This window comes from Lipophrys pholis (assembly GCF_963383615.2).
Source record: "Lipophrys pholis genome assembly, chromosome: 21".
Lineage (NCBI taxonomy): Eukaryota > Metazoa > Chordata > Actinopteri > Blenniiformes > Blenniidae > Lipophrys > Lipophrys pholis.
Window position 1 is genome coordinate 15574232 of NC_137649.1, and position 24213 is coordinate 15598444.

The window sequence follows — 24213 nt, forward strand, 5'->3', positions numbered from 1 at the left end:
ACTAATTCAATGGGAAATAATCTGGATTTCCAATGAAAATATTACATTAAAAAATAGTGTGTGTATATATATATATATATATATATACATATATATATATATATACGTGTGTGTGTGTGTGTGTGTGTGTAATTTCAATTCAAAGTTTAATCCTCTGATCCAACATGTTAACAACCACTGCTTAAATAATCAGAAACAGCAGAATGGCACTCGCAAAGGTCTGATAGTATAATTTTACAGAGGCAACCTCTTCTGTCACATTTTTATTAACTCAGCTTCCCTCGTGTAGCTTCCATTATAAAATGTACTCATTTATTTGGAAGAGTGTGTTGGAGCAAAGGGTAATATATGTCATTTTCTCTTGAATATTTAATAGTTACATTTTGTACTAGTGCTCTGCTGCATTAAAAAGAAATACTGACAGTGATGTGAAGTCAGACATAAAGTTTTCACTCAAATATAGCTGGAAATGTGCACAAAAAAAAAAGAGTAAATCAATGTATGTTTCCATCCGCTGACATTATGCAAATGTAGAACCCTGGATAATCATAAAAGGTTGGTTGCATTAATTATCTGACTGAGTGCCATCAAATTATTGCAAAAAAATAAAAAAATATTACGCAATGATAGAAGAACACTCGTCCGAGCCTAAACAATAAAGTAGTGCTGCATGACAGAGTTCGACCTTTAAGTTTGTTCATGCTACAGACTGCTCAACTCATCTCATGTCTGCTGCTGTTTCCTCTTGAAAAAGGAGGCATCGGTGGATATTTAAGTCTTGTGCTGCTTCCTGTGTAAAACACTTATACTTTGTATTCTATGACTGTTCCTGTCACATTTCTTTTAACAGCTGGCCACCTGTATCAACTATTTTGAGTTATTTGATTCATCAAGTTGGCGAAAATGGTGTAGAGAAATGCATGAATGCATTGTTAGAGTCAAAAATTTAATTGCAAATGCATATGTTGAAGTTTTCACATGAAATATATATATATATATATATATATATATATATATATACTGCAGATAGTTTAAGTCTTCTTTATTCTCAAAGTTGATGTAATTTATCAGTGAAATGTGTATAGGCTATGAAAACAGTTACCATTCAAGAGCCTCTTCTTGAACATATTTGTTTTTTGAATGATTATATTATTTGTGGAAAGATCTGCAAATTAATTATGGTTATGAGTTCAATATCTTATCTCAACTTTAAATTCAATTTGAACCCCCCCCCCCAAAAATAAAAAAAAATAAAAAAAATAGATATAAAGCTAAATGCATTTAAGCACTGCATGTCTGCAAATGTTTGTTTTTGGATCTCACAAGCTGTGAACAATTTGCATCTTTTAATTTGAAATTAGGCATGCTCACTTTACTGACTGCATCCGCAGGGACCATCTCAACTGGAAGTGCCGGTAAATGAAATGATGATCCACTTGTCCACATGTTAAGGGTTTGCACACTGAAAACGTATAAGGATCAAGGAAACCCCTCACACGTGTTGCCTATGGTTGTAGGAGTGAAAATGACTAGTTTGCTAGTTTTTTTTAAGCTCATTTGTAAAAAAAACGGATTTCTTGTTTTTGTCAGCGTTAGACATGCCTCGCTTAACAAAAAAAAGTAAAGCGTAACACTGGGCTGGAAGAAATATGCATAGTGGCAGTTTACCAGGGAGCCTGTGTGGGCACAGCCCTGATCTCTGGCAGCCTTAATCGGTCTTTTGCTCTGCTGGTTCAGGCCATAACAAACAGCAGAGGTACACATGGGAGACGCGGATAAATCAACATTTTTAATTCAGGAAGTCATAATATTCTCAGCTTAATGGGATGGGAAGTCTGACGTCAGTGTGTGGTGGAGGTGAGGGACACGTGCAGAGCCGCGTGTGGGTTTATTTTGTGTGGCTGAAACAGAAAAAAGGGAAACAAAGAGACTCGTGATGCAGTCGTCCAGCTGGGTTCTTGGAAAGTTACGACATGGGAAAGTTCCATTTCCCAGGTTTGGGAATTCATATCATCACAAGCAAGACTGACATCACTCATAGAAGCCAACAAAAGGGTGAAATGATGCCCATAAAGTCAATATTATTGATAAACATTGTGTTGATGAAGTCTGGTTTTAACTCTCATGAGGTTTGTTTGCAAAGTGCAGCAGTAAGAAATGGCGAGTCTCAGGTAGGAAATGAACAATGTGTTAAGTCACATTAGACTTTCTGGACGTTTGAAGTTTCATGTTAAGATGTGTTTTTTTCCATGTTGGAGTGTGAACTTTACCACTTTCAAGTTCCTCCTGAGCTCAGCGGTGCAGAGAGCGACCCAGTTTTTCAAACACGAGACCAATGGAAGCAACAGTAAACAGACGACACTTACAACCTGTGTGGGGAATAATTCTCCCTCACACCTCTGGCTGCACTTGGTTTTTTACCTGGAACACCAATCTAATTCTTGACGTTATAGTGGACTTGTTGACTGGTGCCTGCATGAAAGTAGTTTATCTCATCTGTTTAATCTGTTGTTTGAACTGAGCATTAACTAAACACTGTCATTTTTAAAGGAGTGACTTGTCAGTTTAAGTACCAGTGATTTTCAGTAACTTATGGGAAATAGATGAAGCCCCATTTCAAAGGTCCATCGACAGAACTCACTTTATTTTTGTGTTGTTTAGATCCTATTACCTGCAGACATACGTTCTCCAATCACCAAAATAAATCAAGCAGACAACACAACACATACATTTTTTACACTTTTATTGAATGCCTGATTATATTTTCTTTTTACATTTGTAGAATTGTTGGCAGTTCTTCAATATTACTGTGCGTTTCTGTCAGTAGGGCTCACTGTCGACGTCCAGCTGACTACTCAATAGAGGAAAACTTCTCTTTGTCAAGAAAAAGAATCACATCTTTCTGAGTTTTGAAGCATCATCACATAAGATCTGGGCCGCAAGGGCCCGTTACCACTGTTGATGAAGTCAGCGAGGATGACGAGGATGATTTTCTGTGGGATTTATAAAGAGCAGAGACACACTTACATCCAGGCTAGGAACTGGGCCAAGTGTGAATGCGAAGATGAAAACTCACACATTATTAACAGCCTTTGATCCACTTGCCATCCAAATGGTGTTTTCGTGTTTGATGCACGTGACGATAAAGAGGCAGCTGGGATGTGGGATATAAATAAAACTAGTATTGTCGTGTTTCCATACAAGGTGAGAAATCACATGTGATGTCAGCCGAGGGGTCATTCGAGAAAGAAACGCAGCGGGAGGATGTGTACAGTGAAGCCGCGCTTTGGATCACAGCGTAAAAATGTGAGCTCGAGTCCGGCGGTGAGACTTACTCACTGAAGCTGTGTGTGTGTGTGTATATGTTTGGGGGGGGGGGGTTGGCATAATAATTTTATGATGTCCAATGCATTGCTTGAAAAAAATAACCCTATTTCTGGTTAGTTTGTTGATCCTTTGACTTTTCTTCTCCCACATTTTCGTTCTTTTTCTGACCCCTCAGCTGTTAATTCAAAGAGTTGTCTGTACCTGTCTCTGTCACCTGACTCCACTGATATATGCGTGCATGCTCTGTGCCCGGTTCAGCCCGTTCAGCTGCTCTCAGGGAGCAGATGCTGTCCTAAACAGACGTGTGCTGGCAAAGAGGGGAGAAGGGGGAGGAGGGCACCACAGTCTGGCACACAATATCCAAAGATCAGTTTACACAGCAGAAAGAAAAACAATATGGAAAAACCCTGGATTAAATGAGAGAACAGTGGGTCCCACAGACAAACGCAGATCAGTGTCCCAGCGTGGGTACACAAAGGGCTTCAGCTAGAAAGTGTGCCAGAGTGTGAAGTAAATAATTTAAGATTTGGAGAATGGAACTGGACTCTACTGTTAGTTAAACTTCTAGATAAAGTTGCTGGGCTCGTCAGTCAAACTTATAGTCCACTGACATGAAAAGGTCCTGGTGGTTTTGAGGTTGTAGAGGCGTGGACTTGGGATCTGAAGATCGTACTGACAGCTGACAGGTCACCGCTGTGGGTCCGAGAGCATGACCTTTGACCCTCACCAGTTCCCCGAGTACCATACTGTTTCAACCCAGCGCTCCCAGAAATAGAATGGGTTAAATGCAGAGAAATAATTTCCCCAATGGGGAATTGTGCTGCAATCAGCTGTGGAGTTCTGAGTCTCGTGGTACATCTGCTAATCTCCAACAAGCGGTGTGACCTTTGGTCAAATTAGAAACTGAAATTGAGAAACTACATGTATTATTTTTTTTTGTGTGTGTGTGAATGTACAAGTTTTCAAATAGAAATCTGCATTAGCCTCCTTGGTGAGCTGGTTCTGGCCAGCGGACCCCGCCAATCTCTCCATACTGTTCACGTGGACCGGTAAATATGTAAATTTGTCTCTAATCATGGTTTCTGCTTTGCCGAATTGACTCGAGCAACTCTGAAATGATTTCATGCCCATTTCAGGCTAATTTGCTCCCCAGTGGAACTCGTCTCAGTGGTCAGATAATTCATCCCACGGGTTGAGCTGTTGTGTCATTACTCAGCCTTTCTCTGCCTAATGCGCGATCGTTCTCGGTGCTGATGTGCAGACATGTTCGGCTCTCTGGTCAGAATCATATGCATCCATCCGCTGAAGAAACTATTTAACATTCCCGTATCATATTACACAACACATACTCCCTCTTCTCCTTCCTCCTGCCTACACGGGCTCACTTTCAAAGCAGAGAGCCCAAATGAAGCCCTTGAAAAAGATATGTGTGTTACTTGAGTTGACCTCCTAAAAGCCTGGAAAGAAATCCTAACTCACGGTTCGTACATTAGCAATGACTACAAATGAAGGACTTCCAATGACATAAATTTAGTTTTTAAGCTTTAAATGTCTAAAAAAAAAGTGGATCTCTTTGTAAATTTACCACGGTGCCATGGTGCAGGAATTATGTCCTTAAAATCGGCTCTACCCCTCAGTTAATCTCTCATGCTCTTGTTTTATGTCCTTCTAGATTTATATCCTTTTCCTCCCTGTGCATTATTAGGGTATGTGCTGCCCGTTTTAGTGCAGCTGTGTTGTGAGCTTTGAAACAAGTCTGTATCGGCTGTGTATCAGGTACATAAATCACGTGAATTATTTAATTAGCCAGCCCTTCCAGAGATCTCACACTCTGGCTGGAATGCCTCACTGACTGACCTCATGGAAAACAGTGGCCTGCCAAGGTTTCCTCTCATATCCCCTAAAAAGGAACATAAGGAGTACGTTTGGAAATAGTTGCTGATAGGGATTTTTTTTTTTTTTCACAGTGAAAGCAAAACACGAAACGATTGGACACACACACACACACACACACACACACACACACACACACACACACACACACACACACACACACACACACACACACACACACACACACACACACACACACACACACACACACACACACACAGACAGAGGCTTACAGTGGTGCGTTTGATTGTAGATAAAGGACTTCAACAGATGAATGTTTTTTGGTGTATCGCACAATGATGAAAAGGTTTTACTACTTGTCAGGTAAATTCAGGGCACAGGCAGCTGAGATCTAACGCCTGGTTGCTTTGGTCTGAAGGCTTGTGATGCTTCAGTGTTTGGGTCTCAGCTGTGTGCAGGATAAGAGCACATGCTCCCAGCCCCGATTTGGAGCCCACACACGGGTAACCGAGTTAAAATGAACCCAGACAGACGCTTTGCCAATGCGCTGTCTCCCCCGGCGGTACATCAGGATGCTCGTGATGAATACATCCTGCATTGCCCAGTTTGTCTCACCAGGTTTCTCCCTCTTTCTCGTACTGGTTGAACTGGCTTGTATGCAAAAGCTCAATGGCACAAACCGGACAATGTGATGAATCAAATGTGCTCTGAACGATAAAGTTATATGTTGCCAAGCCAACAAGCATCACAATTGTTGGACTCAAACCAATGACAACAGCCCCAAAGAGTGCAGACAAAAATACAGCATAATAGCAGCTTGATGACAGTGGACATTCATCCCTCTTTTCTAGAGTCACTTTTTATCGGAAGTACTTCTTGAAAATATAAACATAAATAATTTTGCCACTTTATTTATTGAATGTTGCCCTACTTCACATTAGGAACCTTTTGTGGTTTTTCTGGCCAAACAAATGACCCACCAGAGGGTCTATTCCATCATGACGACCTTGTCTAGTGTAAGAAAACAACTTAATCTCATTTTTCAGAAAAAAGCGTTTGCTCTTTGGAATTCATTCACACATTTCCAGATGAGTAGTGTTCGCATCAGAGCTGTTCTGAGAGTTTGAATTGGTGAAAACGTGCACTGAATTCTGCAAGAATTGTGAACTGAGAAGAAACAGGCTTTTGCCATCATTAGTCTGAAGAGAAACACTGCGACAGACAGAATTTTTATAGCTTTTTATCAGACTTGGACAACCTCATAAAGCTCAAGGTTAAGTGTTCCTTTCTATTTTTGGATACAACAAAATCCAAAGACAAAATAAAAACTGCGATTGGATGACATGACTTTGAATATTTGACAATATTCTGCACCATAGAGAAACAAATCATGTATATTGCCCTTAAATTAAAATGACCTTCTTAACCCTGCTGTAACAGTTGTACTCAGCGACCTATTGCACACATTCAGAAAACACAACAAAGTCCAAGTGTTATTCAGATCAACGTCTCAAATTGTATCATGAAGGACTTAAACCTTTAATGATGCTTCAACTCACCAGTTATGAACTATTTTCAAAACAAATTCATGGCACAATCAGAAACAACAGCACTCTGTTATGACAGTTGCTTGATGTTAACAGCACAAAATAAAGTAATGTTTGTACAGCAACTGTGCACGAATCTCGTGGTAATAATTTGCACCTCCAGAGCTTTATTTCATCTGCTCTTGGTTTATGTGTGATAACAAGCTCATTTATCTCTTATTTTGGAGCCTGACCGAGCCATGTTCCTTGTTTTTTTATCGTGGGGTGAATGCTGTAAACTGGGAGATTAGGCCTTTTCCAACTAGTAACTATTCAGGTTCCCTACTACTAGAGTACAGCAACAGTGAAACATAATTTTTCAAGAGTTATACCTCATCAGTGGGTATAATTTAAACCCTAAGTGTTCTGGGTAGAATTCCATGTCAAAGTGTTGAACTTTACCTGATTCTCTACATTTCTTCCATCATTGAATACCTCAACCAAAGGTGGAAGCCACTGATATACAGTATGGTAGGTGTGGTTGAACCATATCTACTGTATGTGTCTAATTAAAACCCACCATACAGCTGAACTGACAGTACCTGCACCCCATCACAGGAACCCTGCATTGCCTTATTCAACTTAATATGAATGACCCATTTTTTTGGGTAGCTCGATCCAAGTCTTCAAAGATGCTGAAAAGAAACCTTCATGGTCCAGTTCAATCCGTTGAAAACGAGATAAATAATCACGCTGCAGGTGTTGATGTTTTTTCCCGAATGAACCATATTCCTAGAATTCTTTACTTTCACAAATGTATACATTTCACTGCAGCTGCCGGCATGGCTTAGTGGGTCAAAAGCCGCACACAGTAATGGAGGGAGGACCGGGGGGCTGTGTTTAAGTGCCTGAATAAACAACGGTAGGGTCGTCTGGAGTTTGAAGTGTCTGTGAATGAGGATTAATGGAGGTCCGTAGGTTCACACTATAGATAGCGAAGGCGTATAACTCTTAGGAAGTACAGCCTATAAGGTAACAGCTTTGGGTGTCGGCTATTGGAAAAGTTTAAGTAGACAGGAGTTACAGTTTGAAGAGTCGTGCGGTCATGATGTCTTTGGCACACGGAGCTGGAGATGAAAGGGAGTTGTGGAGAAAACATGCTGGGAAGTGGAGTGGGCAGCAGCCCAAAGACCACCTGTAGCAAGAGGATGATACGATCAATGTTTATTTGCTCAGTTGTACAGAACATTCCCGGACCTGCGCTGCGTCTTCAGGACCACGTAAATGCAGACAAGTGTGACGTCACGCTGGGAAACTCCTCACACCGCCTGTAGGTTAAAAATCTAGGCTGACCATGTACGGCTGAAAGTCACGATTGTGTGAAACACCTCTGAGCACACTTCAGCTGTGCAGAAGGAATTTGTTTACAGGAAAGTAAAGTTGTACACACAGACAGTCGTGTCCTCTCAGGGAAGATATAAATTATCGCAACTACTCCACAGTGGCTCTGTTTCAATTGTCTTGATTGTAATTAGGCTGCGTTATTCTTACAAAAAGGTTTATTTTACAATATTCATTTTTGAACTGTTTTGGTTTTCATCCACATTCTAGATTAGTTTTACCTCCATATAAATGAATAAACACATTTTTGGAACTCAAAAAATAAAGAGCAGTTAGTGTGTCTCACTTATTTGCTCTAGGTTTGGACATGAGTTGTCTCCAGACATCCATATTTTCAGTCGACCCATTTGCCCTTCCTGTTCCTTTTCTTTGAAGGCTCACAAAGTGCTAAAATCGAACCTGGTCCAGATCCCCAGGGCTGCTCCAGAGTCTGTAGAGTGTCTTATTCTGGATTTATTTGAAATGTCTAGTTTGGACAACTAAGCTACTCTGAGGTTTCTTCCTGAACGGGTCCCAAACCCTGGGTCTGGAGCAACTGAATGGACCAATTCTGATAAAAAGAAATGGAGCTCAACAATCCAACCAGAGCCAAACCTGATTGAACAAAATCTATTTCCATCAACTACATCATTATGTGAAGAAATACCTGTGGATCCTCCGGGAAAACTCATGCAAATTAAATCAATTTTATTTCCTTAATATACTTAAGTATGTTTTCTTCACAACAGTGGAGGTGGTAAACAAATTAAAAGTACTCAAATTAAAGTCATTTTTAGTTAACTTTAGATTTAGTATGCAAATATGCTCGCAAACAGAGAACATTAAGGTGCATATATGTAATAAAGTGAACTGAAAAGAGTACTCCATACTTAAGTTTTACTGGTACATGTGATTAAGTTTGAGTAGTTCTGCTTAAGTGCACTAACTGTGGGGCAGAGTGTGGTGATATGCATTATGAAACTCACAGTAAAGTTGTATCTCTGAAACCAAAACAATGAACAGAAAAATGCTGATATGTTGCATATTAAGAACTGCAGAGGTAGGTGGTAAATTACAAGCATTTCTCTTAATGATAATGAGTTGTACACATTACATGATAAATCCTTTTTTTTTTTTTTTAAATAATGATTTAGTGTTATTGTTTTCTTCTCTTCTTTTCAAAGTGTATTATTATTATTGTCTCATACTTTGCATACAGCTGAAAACGCTTGTTTTTAGACAAATTGAGCTCTCCATACACTCTCATATGCTGAACCCGCAAATGAATATGTATGAGGATGATTAGAACGCTCATTAAAACATTTTTATCACGATTAATGCTTAGTTAAGACCAAGACGTGTATCATGTTTGTTTTAATGCAATTGCAGATTTTAAATCCTGTTGTGGAAAGCCCACGCGAGAAAAGCAATAAAATCCAGCAAGCTGCTGTTTGTACCTTTGTCTCATTGAAACCTTGCAGTAGACACACACACACACACACACACACACACACACACACACACACACACACACACACACACACACACACACACACACACACACACACACACACACACACACACACACACACACACACACACACACACACACACACACACACAGAGTGTATTCTAGAGCATGACACTGGTGGGTCTCCAGGGTGCAGATGTCTGAGGACATTATCAGTCAACCCCAGAGTCCAGTACTGCCACCAGCACTTCTGTTACAGCGTTTCATCCCCAGCTCCACCATGGCCACTCTCCATCTTGTTATGCATACAGCGTAGTGTGCATGTGTATCTTAATTTGGAACCCATACATTGATCACCTGCACTGTCGTCTATTTTTGTACTTTTCTTGAAGTCTTCAGCTTTTGCGTCATGGACTTTCTTTTGGTTGCACACAGGCTTCTTTCTTCAAATCGGTGATAAATTAACCCCCCCCCCCAATAAATGCAGCGAGCCTCTGAAAATCCCTCCTCATTAGGTGAGCCGGCGCGCTTGATGAATAGGTGGAGCTCTTCGCCTTGTTGGTGGGAACAAATTGTGCCTGGTGATCAATGAAAATTTAATTGAGTGACAGAAAACCGGAGTCTTAACAGTTGCATTATGCCCTTTGATGTATTTTCAAAGCCTGTTTTTTTTATTTATTTATTTTTGCCTAATTAATCAGAGTAATGATGACTTTAGATGCAGTGGGAAGGGTTATTGAGGAACTACAAAACAGTGTGTTCTCTTCTCTGGAAGTAATCAAGCAATCACAAAACACAAGTGAGAAGGAAACATCAACCAGAGGAGGAAAGAGTAAGAATAATGGGTATTACATTTCCAAAATGTACTCGATTACAACTAATGGTACTGCTTTTGAAAGGTACAAGGGAAAATATTGTTTTTGAAACTACTTGAGTACAACTACTGTCACGTTTTCTCAAAAAATCCCAGATATAACTATAGTTTCTGAAAATACAAAATGCAACCAAGTGCAAGTGAAAGTAGAGCTGCTGGAAAATCCTTCAATACAACAGCTTTTTGTGTTTCCTCACGTAGTCAATTTAGAGTAAAAGTTTTCTATTTGCAAATGTGCAAGTAAAACTACTGTCACATTTCACATCACAGATAACTGTAAAGTAAAACAACTGAGACATTTCCTCAGTTGTGTTCAATAGCTAGTAAACAGAGGCATTTGCATTATTAACAGCAGACGTTCATTTTCACATCATTTAATATCATTTTTGTATCATTTATAAATGTTAAAGTCCCAATTCCCCACAAAATCAATAAAAAATATAAAGTATAATTTATCTTAGCCTTTCTTAAACTACTCAGAGTATAAGTTACTTTTTCAGTGAATTGATTTGCACTCTAAATTGCAGCCATTTAAATATCTTCGCCTGAAATAAAATGTGAAAGTTAAAGTAATCCAAATAATCACATTATTGTAATGGAATATTATCTTAAGGTACTTTTACTGAGACCATGTACAATCTCTCATACTATTAGAATCTCATTACTGACTCAATTTAAAACTGACACTCAAACTATTGAGAGGTTTTGAAAGAAAATTGATTGAATTGTTCCACAAATATTTACAAAAAAAAAGGCCAAACATTGGCTTTAAACGTCGATATTTCATACTGATACGGTCAATTGAATCCCTGCAAGTAAAATGCATTGAATACAGTTAAAACAGTAACTGATACTTTGATTAACGTTTAAGAAAAATACTTTATCTTTCTACCAAAGTATTCTTACAACTGTGTGTTGTTGTTTTTTTAATTTAGTCAAATTTATTCAGTGTTAGAGTAATTGTACTGTTTTTCTGTTTATCTCAGGCAAAGTACATAACATTTTCTCTGGTGTAAACTAATTTAATTCCCATCATGAGCATATATTTAGTTTGTGAAAATAATAAATATAATAGCTTCAAAATGTTAGAATATTAATTCAAACTGTAAGTATATTTATACAGTTTTCTAACAGTTTTCTACAGTTTCTAACATAAAGATTTCCTTACACCCATCACTGAAACCAACAGCTGTTTGATTTCTGCACTCGAGTCCTGTTGGACACCAGACATTTAATTTACAAAATCTGATTGAGGGTTAATATGGTGAGGCGCTGAATAAAGCTGCACACCCATCTGCTAAAGTGAATGTGGGAGGATTAAAAATTGCAAAATGAATGAGAGGGGAAAAATGTGTTACAGCCCAGGATTGATGTCTTCAAATTAAATCTCTAATTCATACAATGTCTGCAGTGTTTTAGAATGGTAAAGCTATCATTGGGGAATATTTCTTCTCCCTCGTTAAATGATTGGACGCCTTTAAATGAGCTCCAGCCTGTTGCTGGAGGCGTGGGCTTCAATAATTTCAATTAAATTCCGATTTTGTAATGAGAAGCAAATGATGAGATGTGAATTTTGAATATGGTGCACCTGTGCGCTGCTGACATTGTTAAGCTTCTCTGCTTGTTAGTTTTATCTAATAAGCTGATATAAAGCTCATATCGCCCTTCAATGTTATGCAATTTTCATATTTTTCTTTCAAAACATAATTACAGAAATTAGGTTATGAGATAATCAGCCTCAAGATGCAGCAAAAGACTCTGATACTGGCTTTCTGTCTTGCAACAATCCCCATGCAAATTGAGAAACTGAGCTAATTTTAGAGGAAATTACTGTTTCCTTAGGAAAAAAAAACAAAAAAAACCGTACTGATAGCCTGTAATTTCCCAGATGTCTCCTCTCTGTTTTCCCCCATCAATCCTTAAAATATGTGCAAATACGTGTGCTGCCATTCCTCCATTCTGGCGTAGCTATTTCATTTTAAAGCCAAACATCCATCTATTCAGCATCTATATTTGTGGTTCTCAAACAGTTTACAGTGTGCCACACCTGAGAAAAGGTTGAGCTGTCCAAGTGAAATCACCGTGACCAAAATGGATATAAAGAAGTGGAGGCTTACTTATTTAGCTGTAGACTTTTAAGAAAAGCAACTAATAGTGTAGTATGAGGGTTATTTATTGCCATTTCCCAGTCACAGCCATACAATACACAGCAGCAGCATTGCAACAGTCACTTAAACTAATCCTAACAGGGTGCAGCTCCTCTTCATTGCTCATGAAAACAGTAAGTGATAACATGAGAAATAAGAGCCGTTTTTCATCAAATACAAAAGGAAAAATATTATTATTTTAAAGAGGATTTTGATGTTTTAAATATCCTTACTTAAGTTTTAGTATTAGCGTTGTTACAACAGTGGACAACAGATATCAAAACGGCGCTATCACAATGTCAAGTAAAGCCCTGTTTTTGACGACGGTGCTCGGAGCCACTGTAAACTCAACTTTTTGGAAACACTCCGACTCCGTCTCCGTGTAGACGGCGGAAAAGACAACTTTTTTGAAATGCTGTTGCATCAGAACCAAACCCAGGTGACAATGGATGAAGGAGGGGCTCATCACAGAGCACACTCTATCACCTACACATTCACCACAACATCTATGTGCATTAGGGAGAACGTGCAAAACCACGCTGAGAACCCCTCAAAGCCCAGATTTAAACCGGAAGACTTTCTCAGTATGAGTCGAGAGTTCTAACCATTACAACACTGTGGGGCCAAAGCAAAAATATGCTCGGCATTATTGCAGCAGCTGCTTCAGACAGCTGGCATTAGAATCTGCTGTTGCTCAGGTGTCAATCAAATGTCTTTGGCCCGTTGTCTTTACACCTCTCAGAGTGTGAGGCTGTACCTTTCCTCAGCCTGTGACTGTAATCGGTACTAACAGGGCAAATCCCCTGGAGTCGCCTGTGCACCGGGACTTGTCTCGGAGACACACTGTCTCATAATAACTTGGTCACCGCTCAGAGGGCGCCACAGACTCAGGGAGGATGAGCTTGTCATGCAGGCCTCTTTGCTCTCTCGCACGGCACTAGGGCTACTGGTCCTGTCACCTCCGGCTCTCATGTCGGCGGCGCCGCTGTCACTCAGGTCGTCCCCTCGTCTTGATGTCCCGCTCCCTGCTGCTGACAGCTGCTGACAGCCGAGTGGCTCAGCCTGCGTGTTCACCTGAACACACTGTCCTGCCTGATCCACTGTGAATGGTTAAAAAGGCTGCCGGCCTTTCTTTGGTACTCGCAGGTTTCGACACATGCCAACAACATGAACCGTGTAACTTTTTAAATAAAATATACCACCGTCTTTTTCAAAAGCACTGAGTTTTTTTCCCTTTGGAGGGTGCACCTTGCCTGGTTTGCTCCAGCACCTCACGGCTGGATGAAGCTGTATAGAACATGAATAGATGGATGAGTTTGTGCCCGGGCAACCTCATATTGATCAAAATGACTATGCAGTTTATTTAGAAACAAATATATTTTTCCTGATGCAAAAAGAACAAGTTCAAAAGACACTGTCCCACCTCTTTATGAGATATAACACATGAAGAACCTGAGCTAAAGCCTCGGAGATCAGATCCAGATTTATTACATTTATTTAAACAAAACAAAGAAAACAAGTCAGTTATCAGTTATAATAAGCACCAAACGCAGCAGACTGTTTATGTTGTAACAGCTGAATATTCAGAGTATAACTGCTACCTGGAGGCTCCCCCAGGAGGAAGCGCAGTCAGCCCTGCATGACGAGGTTGTGAATAATGAGGTATAGAAAACTGCATCACGAAAAGTGTAATTCTGTAAGTCTGATGTAAGTCCTGTTGTCACATGCTGGTGAGCAGAGAAGTTCTCATTAAAATATGATTAATGTTTAAAATCCATATGCATAAAATAATGGAACTTTTAACTGGACATCTTCTCAAGTTGCCACCAACCCTGACAATGGGCAAAGAATGGAAACTTCTTATGTATTGACTAGATAATATACAGTTTCATATACAATCTATCAATCTAAATAATAAAAACACTTATGATGTTAAAACTCAAATGTTATTTGGTTGCTTTTTTAATAGATTTTTTTTCCCACAATTAAATTATAATTTCTTGTGGACGTTTAATTAAGTGGAAGATGTTTGAAAATTATATTTGCACAAATAATCCCCAAAAATATTGTTTGTACTTTTTTTCATTTAATATGAAGAAAATGTATCTTGAATGCTGGCACATGTCTGACCGAAAGAAACAACCATTTTTTTTCAATAAGATATTTAAGAATGTAGAAAAAGATCTGGTTCTATAGTACGATATGGTTTGAGCTTACTAAGCACTAGTAGACAAGTTTAATGGTTGTTTAAGTAGTTGAGATGGATTATAGGAATATGCCCCCTCTCGAAATGCATCTCTCCTGATAGTAAATAAAGCTGCTTCAAGTAAAACAGAGTTGCCACCTCTCACTCATTGAGAGTGACACGGACTTGTTTCACTCTAAACTCGCTCTCATCACACGCTGCCTACATCACATGTAATAAGTATTCACTTAAATCCAGGTAGTATGGACTTTCAGAATTAAAGTTGTTCACAGCTGTGCCAGTTAAAGCTTTCACATGTAAGTCTCTCAAACAAAAGTACCTGAAAAAAAGTTTTAACTTAATTTTAGTGTTTTTGCACTAAATTATTTCATTTATTATAGTTGTAATAAAACTTTAGAGTTTAATACACTCTACTTATTGGACTTTCATCTAATCTCCGACCCTCATTGCCCCATGAATCTCCAACCAAACTCTGTGTTTAATATCACCAAATTAGGAACCGAATTCATAAATGATTTTGAAGTTAATGCGACTGATCCGTTGGACTTAATGTGGAAACCATTGCTCTTTACATCTTTATTATGGTAATCAGTTTGTCAGATGAAAAGGAATGAAGTCATCATTCATGCTCCTGTCGTCAGAGAATAGTGAAACATCCATTATTGAGGATGACATTAAAGATAGTGTCCTGTGTGTCCTCTGTGCTTAGCGACCGGGTCAGTTTTTTCCTTCCATGGAGAGATACATCAGTTGTAATGACGCTCATTTTGGCGGCACAACTGGGAAAAGCTTTAAACAGATTTGGCACCAGACTGACAGATGGCTCAATGGGATAGATCAGCGCGACAATAAAACCAGAGCCTGAAGAATTAAATCAACTCTGCAGTAATTACATTCAAACTATTGGTCAACCTGTTCCATTTGCTGATCCCATCATTATCGGGGACGTCATCTCTCAGCTCTCGTGTGCGACAGGTCAGCGCATGGGGAACATCTCTCAGGCAGTAATGATGCTGCGTGCACGAGCCCTAAAGCGGAAAAACCAGATGAAGTTAGGATACGAAAAGGTCGACCTGGCTCAACCTGAAAATCCATCGTGAAACTCGTGACGTTGACAGTGAGACTGCTTACGAAATCTCGCCGAGTCAGCGCAAAATGACAACCGCAATCAAGCAGTTTTTACACAATAAGTGGTTTATCAGCTTTAAAGATATGATGACATTGAAACCTTACACCTTCATTATAATAACCGAATCATCAGAGTGCCAAGTGCTTAACACACGACTGACAAAGTGAGAATAACACAAACCCAGTCAGAACGAGAAAACAGTAAACACAGGATTAAAAACCAAAAAAAAGGAAAGAAGGTATACTTATATCGTCAATATAGTTCCATGAAATAAAATAAAACAAACAACTACACAGAAGGTCAAAAGAACCGTCAACATAAAACTGGACTTTAAAACCAGATAAACTTAATACTGTATTAGTCTGTGTCTGTTCTTTATTTATTAATGAAGAAACCTGAAGACACTAAACCAAAGTTTTTTTATTGATTCAAATTTCTTGTTACTGTGGATTTGGAGGAAACTCTCAGCAAACACCGATTCTTGTTTTCTTCTGACTTTTCAGTAAATACATGAATTAAACTATTGAACAGTCCAATACAAGGCTTGGTCAGATCCTTGTACTTCTGTTTGTTTCTGGGACACTTAGGGAGTGATTCAAAGGGAAACCTTACACTCGTATACTGATCGTAACTTTTTTGTATGTATATCAATAGTTAGATACTCTCAAAAGGTAAACTTCCAACTTTGACACCTCACCGCACTATTGATTCACTCATATCATTGTTATGTTTATTAGGTCTTGTGAATGTTAAAAAAACAACTATTAGTTGAATATTACTTTCATGCTGTTGATGTTTTAATTTCTTGATCCTGAACACTGCAAGGTGGAGTTTTTTTTGATCATATGAACAAATTGAAGACCCGTATTAACAACCTGTGTAGAGGCTTAAAAATGCACAATTGTTGTCGTTAGATGAAGCCACTCTGCAGAGACCATTCGCCAATAAATTATTCAAGCTCTCTCTCCTGTACATGACATCAATACTTTGGTCATTCCAGCCACACGGCCGTGTATTCTCATCTCCATTTGCGCTCGGCTGCAGTAAAATGAAGAGTCTTTGAATTTATCCGACAAGCTGCTTGTAGAATACAAATCATTCATATCTGAGTTGTCCAGGTTCTGACTATCTTTCCAGCCTCCAGCTTTCTACTTTCAGACCCCTGTCCTCTGCACTGTAGATTTAATTAGTTCTGCCCCAGTAACCCTGCTTCTTTCTGCCTCCCTCCCTCAGGATATGGCCATGCAGCCCCCAGCACAGATGGAGGGAAGGTGTTCTGCATGCTGTACGCCCTCCTGGGCATCCCCCTCACACTGGTCATGTTCCAGAGTGTGGGCGAGCGGATCAACACCTTTGTTCGATACCTCCTCCACCGCCTCAAGAAGTGCCTTGGCATGAGGCGCACCGAGGTGTCCATGGTCAACATGGTGACCATCGGTTTCATATCCTGCATGAGCACGCTGTGTGTAGGGGCGCTGGCCTTCTCACACTTTGAGGGATGGACATTCTTCCATGCCTACTACTACTGCTTCATCACCCTCACCACCATCGGCTTTGGGGACTATGTGGCGCTGCAGAGAGAGCACGCCCTGCAGACCCAACCGGATTATGTGGCCTTCAGCTTCATCTACATCCTGACGGGTCTGGCTGTGATCGGAGCCTTCCTAAACTTAGCAGTGCTTCGCTTCATGACCATGAACGCCGAGGACGAGAAGAGGGACGCCGAGCAGAGGGCGCTGCTCGCGCACAACGGTCAGGCTGGGGGACACATCAACTGCACGATAGACCCGGCCTCCACCTCCTCCACGCCGTCCGGGTGCGGGGGCGGCAGCGCGGTGGGTGGGAGCGGGGGAGGAGCGGCGAGTCGGGGCCTTCGCAATGTTTATGCGGAAGTCCTCCACTTCCAGTCCATGTGCTCCTGTCTTTGGTACAAAAGCCGGGAGAAGCTGCAATACTCCATACCCATGATAATCCCACGTGACCTCTCCACCTCGGACACCTACATGGAGCAGGGGGAGGCGTTTTCCAATCCCCTCCACTCCAACGGCTGTGTGTGCAGCCTGCAACACCATTCAGGCATAAGCTCGGTCTCCACCGGCCTGCATAGCATCAACACCTACAGGAGACTCAATAAACGCAGGAGCTCCATCTGAAACACCAGGAGGATCTCTTGTTTGAAAAGCGAGGGAACCCCCTCCGACTGTGGTGTAGTATTGTCTGTGGACACTGGGGAAAAGCCACTTCCAGTCAGACACCGGTGCCTGCCAACTGGGATTGAAGGTGCAGCAGACTTGAGACATGTATTTAACTTCCATTTGCTCAGCACAAACCATTCAGCACTAACGTCATTGCAGATGTCACTGAGAAATAAGGCTAATGGTTGTTAAAGAGCATTCATCACGCAGACCCTGGAGCTGTTTGAAGATGGGGAATACATTTCTGTACCTCTCAATACTGAAACCATTAGTTTCTCTGTTCACTACAAAGAAATACATGTTCTAGTATGAAGAGAGACAAAACACACTGTGAGACATGTTTGGCTTTTTTTTTCTTTTTTTCTTTTTTTTTTTGAAAGGATTGAGGTGTAATAACTGTATATATAGCCCAGCTAAGATTATTTTATCAAAACCATGTATAGTCACATTTTTCAATGACACTTTCCCTAAAGAAATGTTGGCTTGTAAGTTGAACACTCACTTTGGAAAAAAAAATACAAATGTGTATATATTTGAAAACTCCACCGCTTCCGAAAAAAAAGAAACAACTATTTTTTCAGTCAAAATTTCAAAACTCAACAAAAAACCAAACAAAAATAAAAAGATATCTTAGTGTCTTCTTCTGGGTGTGAGAGGGTGTGAATGTGTGTTTAACTGCAGTTCAGGATCAACACAAACACAAAGTTTCTCTTTATGTTTTTGCTTCCATGAGAACAATCACATGACAGGCACATGAATGACAAGTTCTGACTGAGAATGACCGAGCGGGTTTGGCGTAACTGTCTTGTGGACCAACAGGACGTGTTGGACGCTGCTTATCTCAGCAGCGTCTTTAACCGCGGGGCCTCCCTGCCACTCCTTTCAAACTACACTATGAATCTCTTCTTCATAGTTTCTTCGTGCGCATCAAAACTATTTTATGTCCATGTTGCTTATCATATGTTTTCATACAGCACAACTATATTCTGAGAGTTTGAATTCGAGCGCCTGAGCTCACTTGTGTATAGTAGGACGTCGTATTTTATTCACTACTGCACCTTACAGGACTGCTGTTTTTCTGACACTGGACACCAGTCTGCAATTTTATTATTATAATATTTTTTGGGGCGGGGAATCACAATGTGGGTTTTTTTTTCTTTTTTTTGTTATGTAAATGACACGCTTGTGTTACTGCTTTCTTGTGTTACCAGTGAGAGATGTGTAACTTGATACTCTGTAGTTTCTGATTGAGAATAATAGCAGTACACCTCATTAATAAATGGCCTCAGAGTTTGCACCTCATGCACTTAGAAGGGGGGTCTTTGCTCCCGCCCCATCAAAACACACTTGACTCAGCCACCTGAGGTCTTTATGCTGTGTTTCTATTTGTTTCAGTTTTCTGAGGTATTTTTCTTCCATGATCTGTGTCTTATTTAATTATTATTTCACTTTTTTTCTCTCCATGTCTCATTTCTGTTTCATTTATTTTCTACTGGAATGTTCTCATTAACTGCAATATGCCTGTTAACATTGTCCAGCATCTCTCATTAACTGACGAGTGTGTAACTATACATTTAAAATATTTTTGTTTCTTTACCAATAATAAAGTATAATTTTAAGTTAAAACAGTGGCCTTCTTTATTTTGGTCTTGGCTGGTGATGTTTGTTCTATTGCACTCAGAAACAAAACCTTGAACATTTCGAGAGTCTCACGCCAACTTTAAATCAAAGCTTATAAAAAAAAAACCAGGACTATGTGTTTTTCTGTATCACTAGACTCTCCTTTCATGAAAAAAGACAGATATTTGTGGTAAAATGTATTTAAGTGAAGGCAAAAAAAGACATTTCAAAATTGGATGGTGAAGTGATATTATAAACCATGCAATACAATTAATTTCAGAATAGTTTTAAATTCCATGAATTCTTTTTTGTTCCGTTGACTTTTCACAAACCACCCTGTAACATAAACTTGCACTTGTGTCTTAGTTCATATACTGTAAATCCTAACCCATCCTAAAGACTTAATCATCTTGTATTTGTTGAAAAGATATCTCCTCTCAGAAACTATCGGAAAAATAAAATGATAGAAAGATGGTCAGTTAGACTGAACAGCAGTTTCAAGTGATTTGAGTACATTTTTAATATGATCTGTGGACTTTCAAAAACTAGTATGACGAGGACTGTGCTTCAAACTGAACATATGTAGATGAAGATGAATGGCAGTAAGAAGTCAGTTTGGACTTGAGGACCTTTCTGTGCCCTTGAGTTCTTCAGGTCTTCTTTTTGTATGATGACCGCGTGAGTAGCTTAGCCTAAGTTGAATAAAGCCGTGTAGAAAATAGATGGTAACAAATTCAAAGCATATCTTATCGCAAAAGGCTTACACATACAGTATACATCTGATTTCTTAAACTACAAGTAAACAGTTTTATGTTTGTTCTGAAAGAGACTCTTGAGAGTGCAGGTAAATAATTAATATTTTCAGTGGTATTTCCCAATGTGAATGCATAACATAAGTCCTTGTTGTGATTTATATGTCAGTGAAAAAAACAGCCAATAAATACGTGTCAATTATTAAAGAGGATGAGACTTTCAGAAAAGGCCGCCTGCTGCTGCTAGAATTAAAAAGGATCCAGGTTGTTGCGCATCATTTCTGCTGCACGGAACTTGGCTGCAATAGGGTCAATAGTCATTGTTTAGTAGACAATGTAAATTCCAGAGCAGACTGTTTAAATGAAGCTTCAAATTTTTAGACAGTGTGAAGTGAATAAATACACTGAACTGCCTGCCACCTGACCTCTTATTGGATTTTCAGGCTTCAATGACAAGTTGCATAACCAAAGTTTGGATGAGGTGACTCGGGGTTCATTCACCCCTGATATGATATTATTACATAACCATCACCATTGCACCTTTGTTGCTGCAAACCATGAACTTCTCCGCTCCGCGTCCAAGGAGAAATTTCCCCGTTGATCCGCTGGGATCCAGTGTGGTCTGACTCACTCTTTACTCTGCAGTCCTGCAGCTTGACAACACTTTTTCTCTATCGTCACATCATCTGTCACTCTCATTTAAGTGACTGCTACATGGAGCTTGTTGGCCTTTTTGTACCAAAGTTAAAGCCAAAATACAGCATGCTCACTTTAAACATGTAAAGTGGTGCATGCGGTCCAAACCTTGTCATGCATCACTGCTTTCATACTTCTGTGCAACCTATCCATCATCCACCACCTGATATAGCAATTTATTTTTGCAGGGTTGCAGGACGCTGTAGTCAAGCCCAGCTAGCCTAGGAATAATTACACGGACTTGCATAAGCTCAACTTTCTATTGCTCCTTTCATACTCAAATAAAGCCGAAAGCTTCAATTGCTTGACACAATAAAAAAACAAATACAGAAACACTCCTAACAAACACACACAAGGATTTAATTGTAACAATGGGTGAGGAGAACTAGCTCACATCGGCAGGAAGGAAACACTAGAAATGAAAAATAGCAATAAAAAAGAAGTAAAAAATAATACAAGCCATTAAAATGAATGAAAAATAATTAGGTTTGAAAAGTAAATAAACTGTAAATAAAATATATTGGTGATGAAATAAGATAAATAGTTAAGTGTAATGATCCTTCATGGGATCACAGAGTTTATGGTTTACATGTGTGCATGTCAAATGTCAATTACAGCACAACTGAGTGTTCCAACTCCCCATTATGCCTCCATCAATGAAGTATGCTCGCACAATAAATGTAATTACATCTACAATTGAGAGCATGTTATCTTACACTTAACGTTGTGTTTGTCCTGACTGGTCCAGGGTGCACTCGCCTTCCTCGCATAGTCAGCTGAGAACAGCTCGTTTTATTAGTTAGGACTTTGAGTTTGTTGCTGCCGGTTTATCTTCATTGACGGAGAAGTTTTGGTTTCTGAATATGCGTCTGAACCTTTGGTGCCTTTTTCCCTGCACTGCTTTAACCCGTGTTTATTTACATTTAGCTTATTCACACATCATCACAGTAAATACAGTACATTTCCAGGATATGTTTTCACAGCGGCCGTACATGTGAAAGGGTAACCCCAAGAAAGCTATTTCCAGCTTTGAGCAAGTCATCCAGTTTCCCACAGACACAGTGGTAACAGACAAGATTTGGACAGATATCTTTAGAATACAACAACATACAAACAGACACATAAAAGAAACAATCCCAGCATCCTGCTCACATCACATTTGTGGATGTAGGCAAAGATATAGCACTAACTCAACAATAAAGTGAAGAAATGAATTGGATGAAATAGAAATATTCCCAAGATGTTTTTTTTTTTTTTTTTTTATATGATCAGTTGTAAGTAGACGTCGGTTTGTTTAATTTATTGATTTATTTATTTATATGAAGCTCAATCCAAGTCTGTGGTCCTCTGTTCACTAAAGCGGCTACACTTTAACCTTTGTGTTTTTCCTTCAGTGCATAAGGAGAAATGTTAGAAGGAGGTGAAATTGTTTTTTCTTGAGTTTGTGGACAGTCTGGTACGCTAAGCAAATCTTCTGAAGGTAATTGTACTAAACTTTCTAAAAGCATGTTTAAACTAATTTAAAACGTAGAGATTCCATGGACAGCAAATAACAAATGTATTCAGAATTATATTAACTTGTATGTTTTATTAATACTGACATGCAGATGACTCAGTAATGTGTGTATCATTGATAGTCTCAGTTCTTCAAGAGCTAAGTTTTTTAAATAATAGAATACTGAACTTACAGAAAGCCCCTTTGTGAACAGTATTTATTTCCCCATTACATGATGTTGCACACTGTCAGAACACATGCATTACTGTTAGAATGTTCTCTTGTTTATTTAAGAGATTGAACTATTGCTGAGCTGTGCAGTGGTATACTTTCAACTCCTGCCATGTGAGCAAGACCTTTCATTGATTTTGGTTCATCTGTTATTTTAGCAGTATTTAGATGTTATTGCTTGTCACATCATTTATCAGAATGCTCACGTGGTCATCTGTCGTCTTAATGCTTGGACTTCTTCCGACCACTCGATAGGACAGACGTTAGCATATATGAAGGAAAAAGGTTACAAAACTTTTTTTTTCTAGATTCTGATGGTATTTGAGTTATATTTATGATATGTATGCCATATCCCTATATTTCTCACTCCACATTTTTATTCACATAATTCTAACACAGTGAGGCATTCTTCTGGCCTAAAACAGTGAAATTATTAAATGTCAAGTCAACAAAGTAATGCAGACAGAAACTTCAGAAGCCTCAACATTTGTACATTTTGCTTGAACTCTTCATCTTTTTTTACATTTTATCAAGAAAATGCAGAAATCCCCTTTTTGCTGTGTCATCAGAATCTATTAGGATCACCAGTATGTTTTTTTTGTTTGGTTTTTTTATGACTCAGTCTTTTATTGCAACTCTCATCTGATGAAAATAGAAAATGTCTCACACAGTATTATCTAAAAATAAAAAAAACTCTGATGAGCACTTCCTCAGGCATGTTGTGTCCGTCCATCCATCCATCCATCCATCCATCCATCCATCCATCCATCCATCCATCCATCCGTCCAACCATCCAGATCACCACTTTGAATGGTGAATGCAATCAGAAAAACACTTCAAACAGACAGAAGAAAATCTATAGATCTATAATTCTAAGGACGCAGGTGATAGCTGGTGAGCTGCAGTTCACAGTGCTTGGATGGTCAAGCATCACAGAATGAATTCAAGAAAATTTCAACCTGAAGTGCACTGAGATTACAGGTACAGTATTCAGACAGTAGTTATGGCAAAGTAATATCCCTCTTTGCATGATTGCTATACATCAGACTCGAAACGTCATTTCCATCAGTACCTAACTGGCAGGTCTCCTTCTGTGTCAACTGGAAAAGGTAATCTTTGCTTCACCCTGTCAATCAGAATACTGTCAAATCAAGACATTAACGGCGGGGAACATTGAAGTGTCTCTAAGTCAACGTAAAGGTTGAAAGGTGCTGGCAGGAGAAGAAATGCTTCAGAAACTGGAGGCATTTGAGGAGTTTCCATCCATCCATCCATCTTTGATCCCGCTTATCCTGTTCAGGGTTGCGGGG

At 39.4% G+C, this 24213-nt stretch overlaps 1 protein-coding gene across 1 annotated transcript in view; it reads left to right on the forward strand.

The window, feature by feature from the left end:
- Window positions 1-18707, forward strand: part of kcnk3a (potassium channel, subfamily K, member 3a) — a 44498-nt gene extending 25791 nt beyond the window's left edge. The window contains exon 2 of the mRNA XM_080491279.1: window positions 17148-18707. Coding sequence (XP_080347405.1) covers window positions 17148-18067 — 920 coding nt within the window. The 3' untranslated portion in view covers window positions 18068-18707. The remainder of the gene's footprint in view (window positions 1-17147) is intronic.
- Window positions 18708-24213: the final 5506 nt, after the last annotated feature.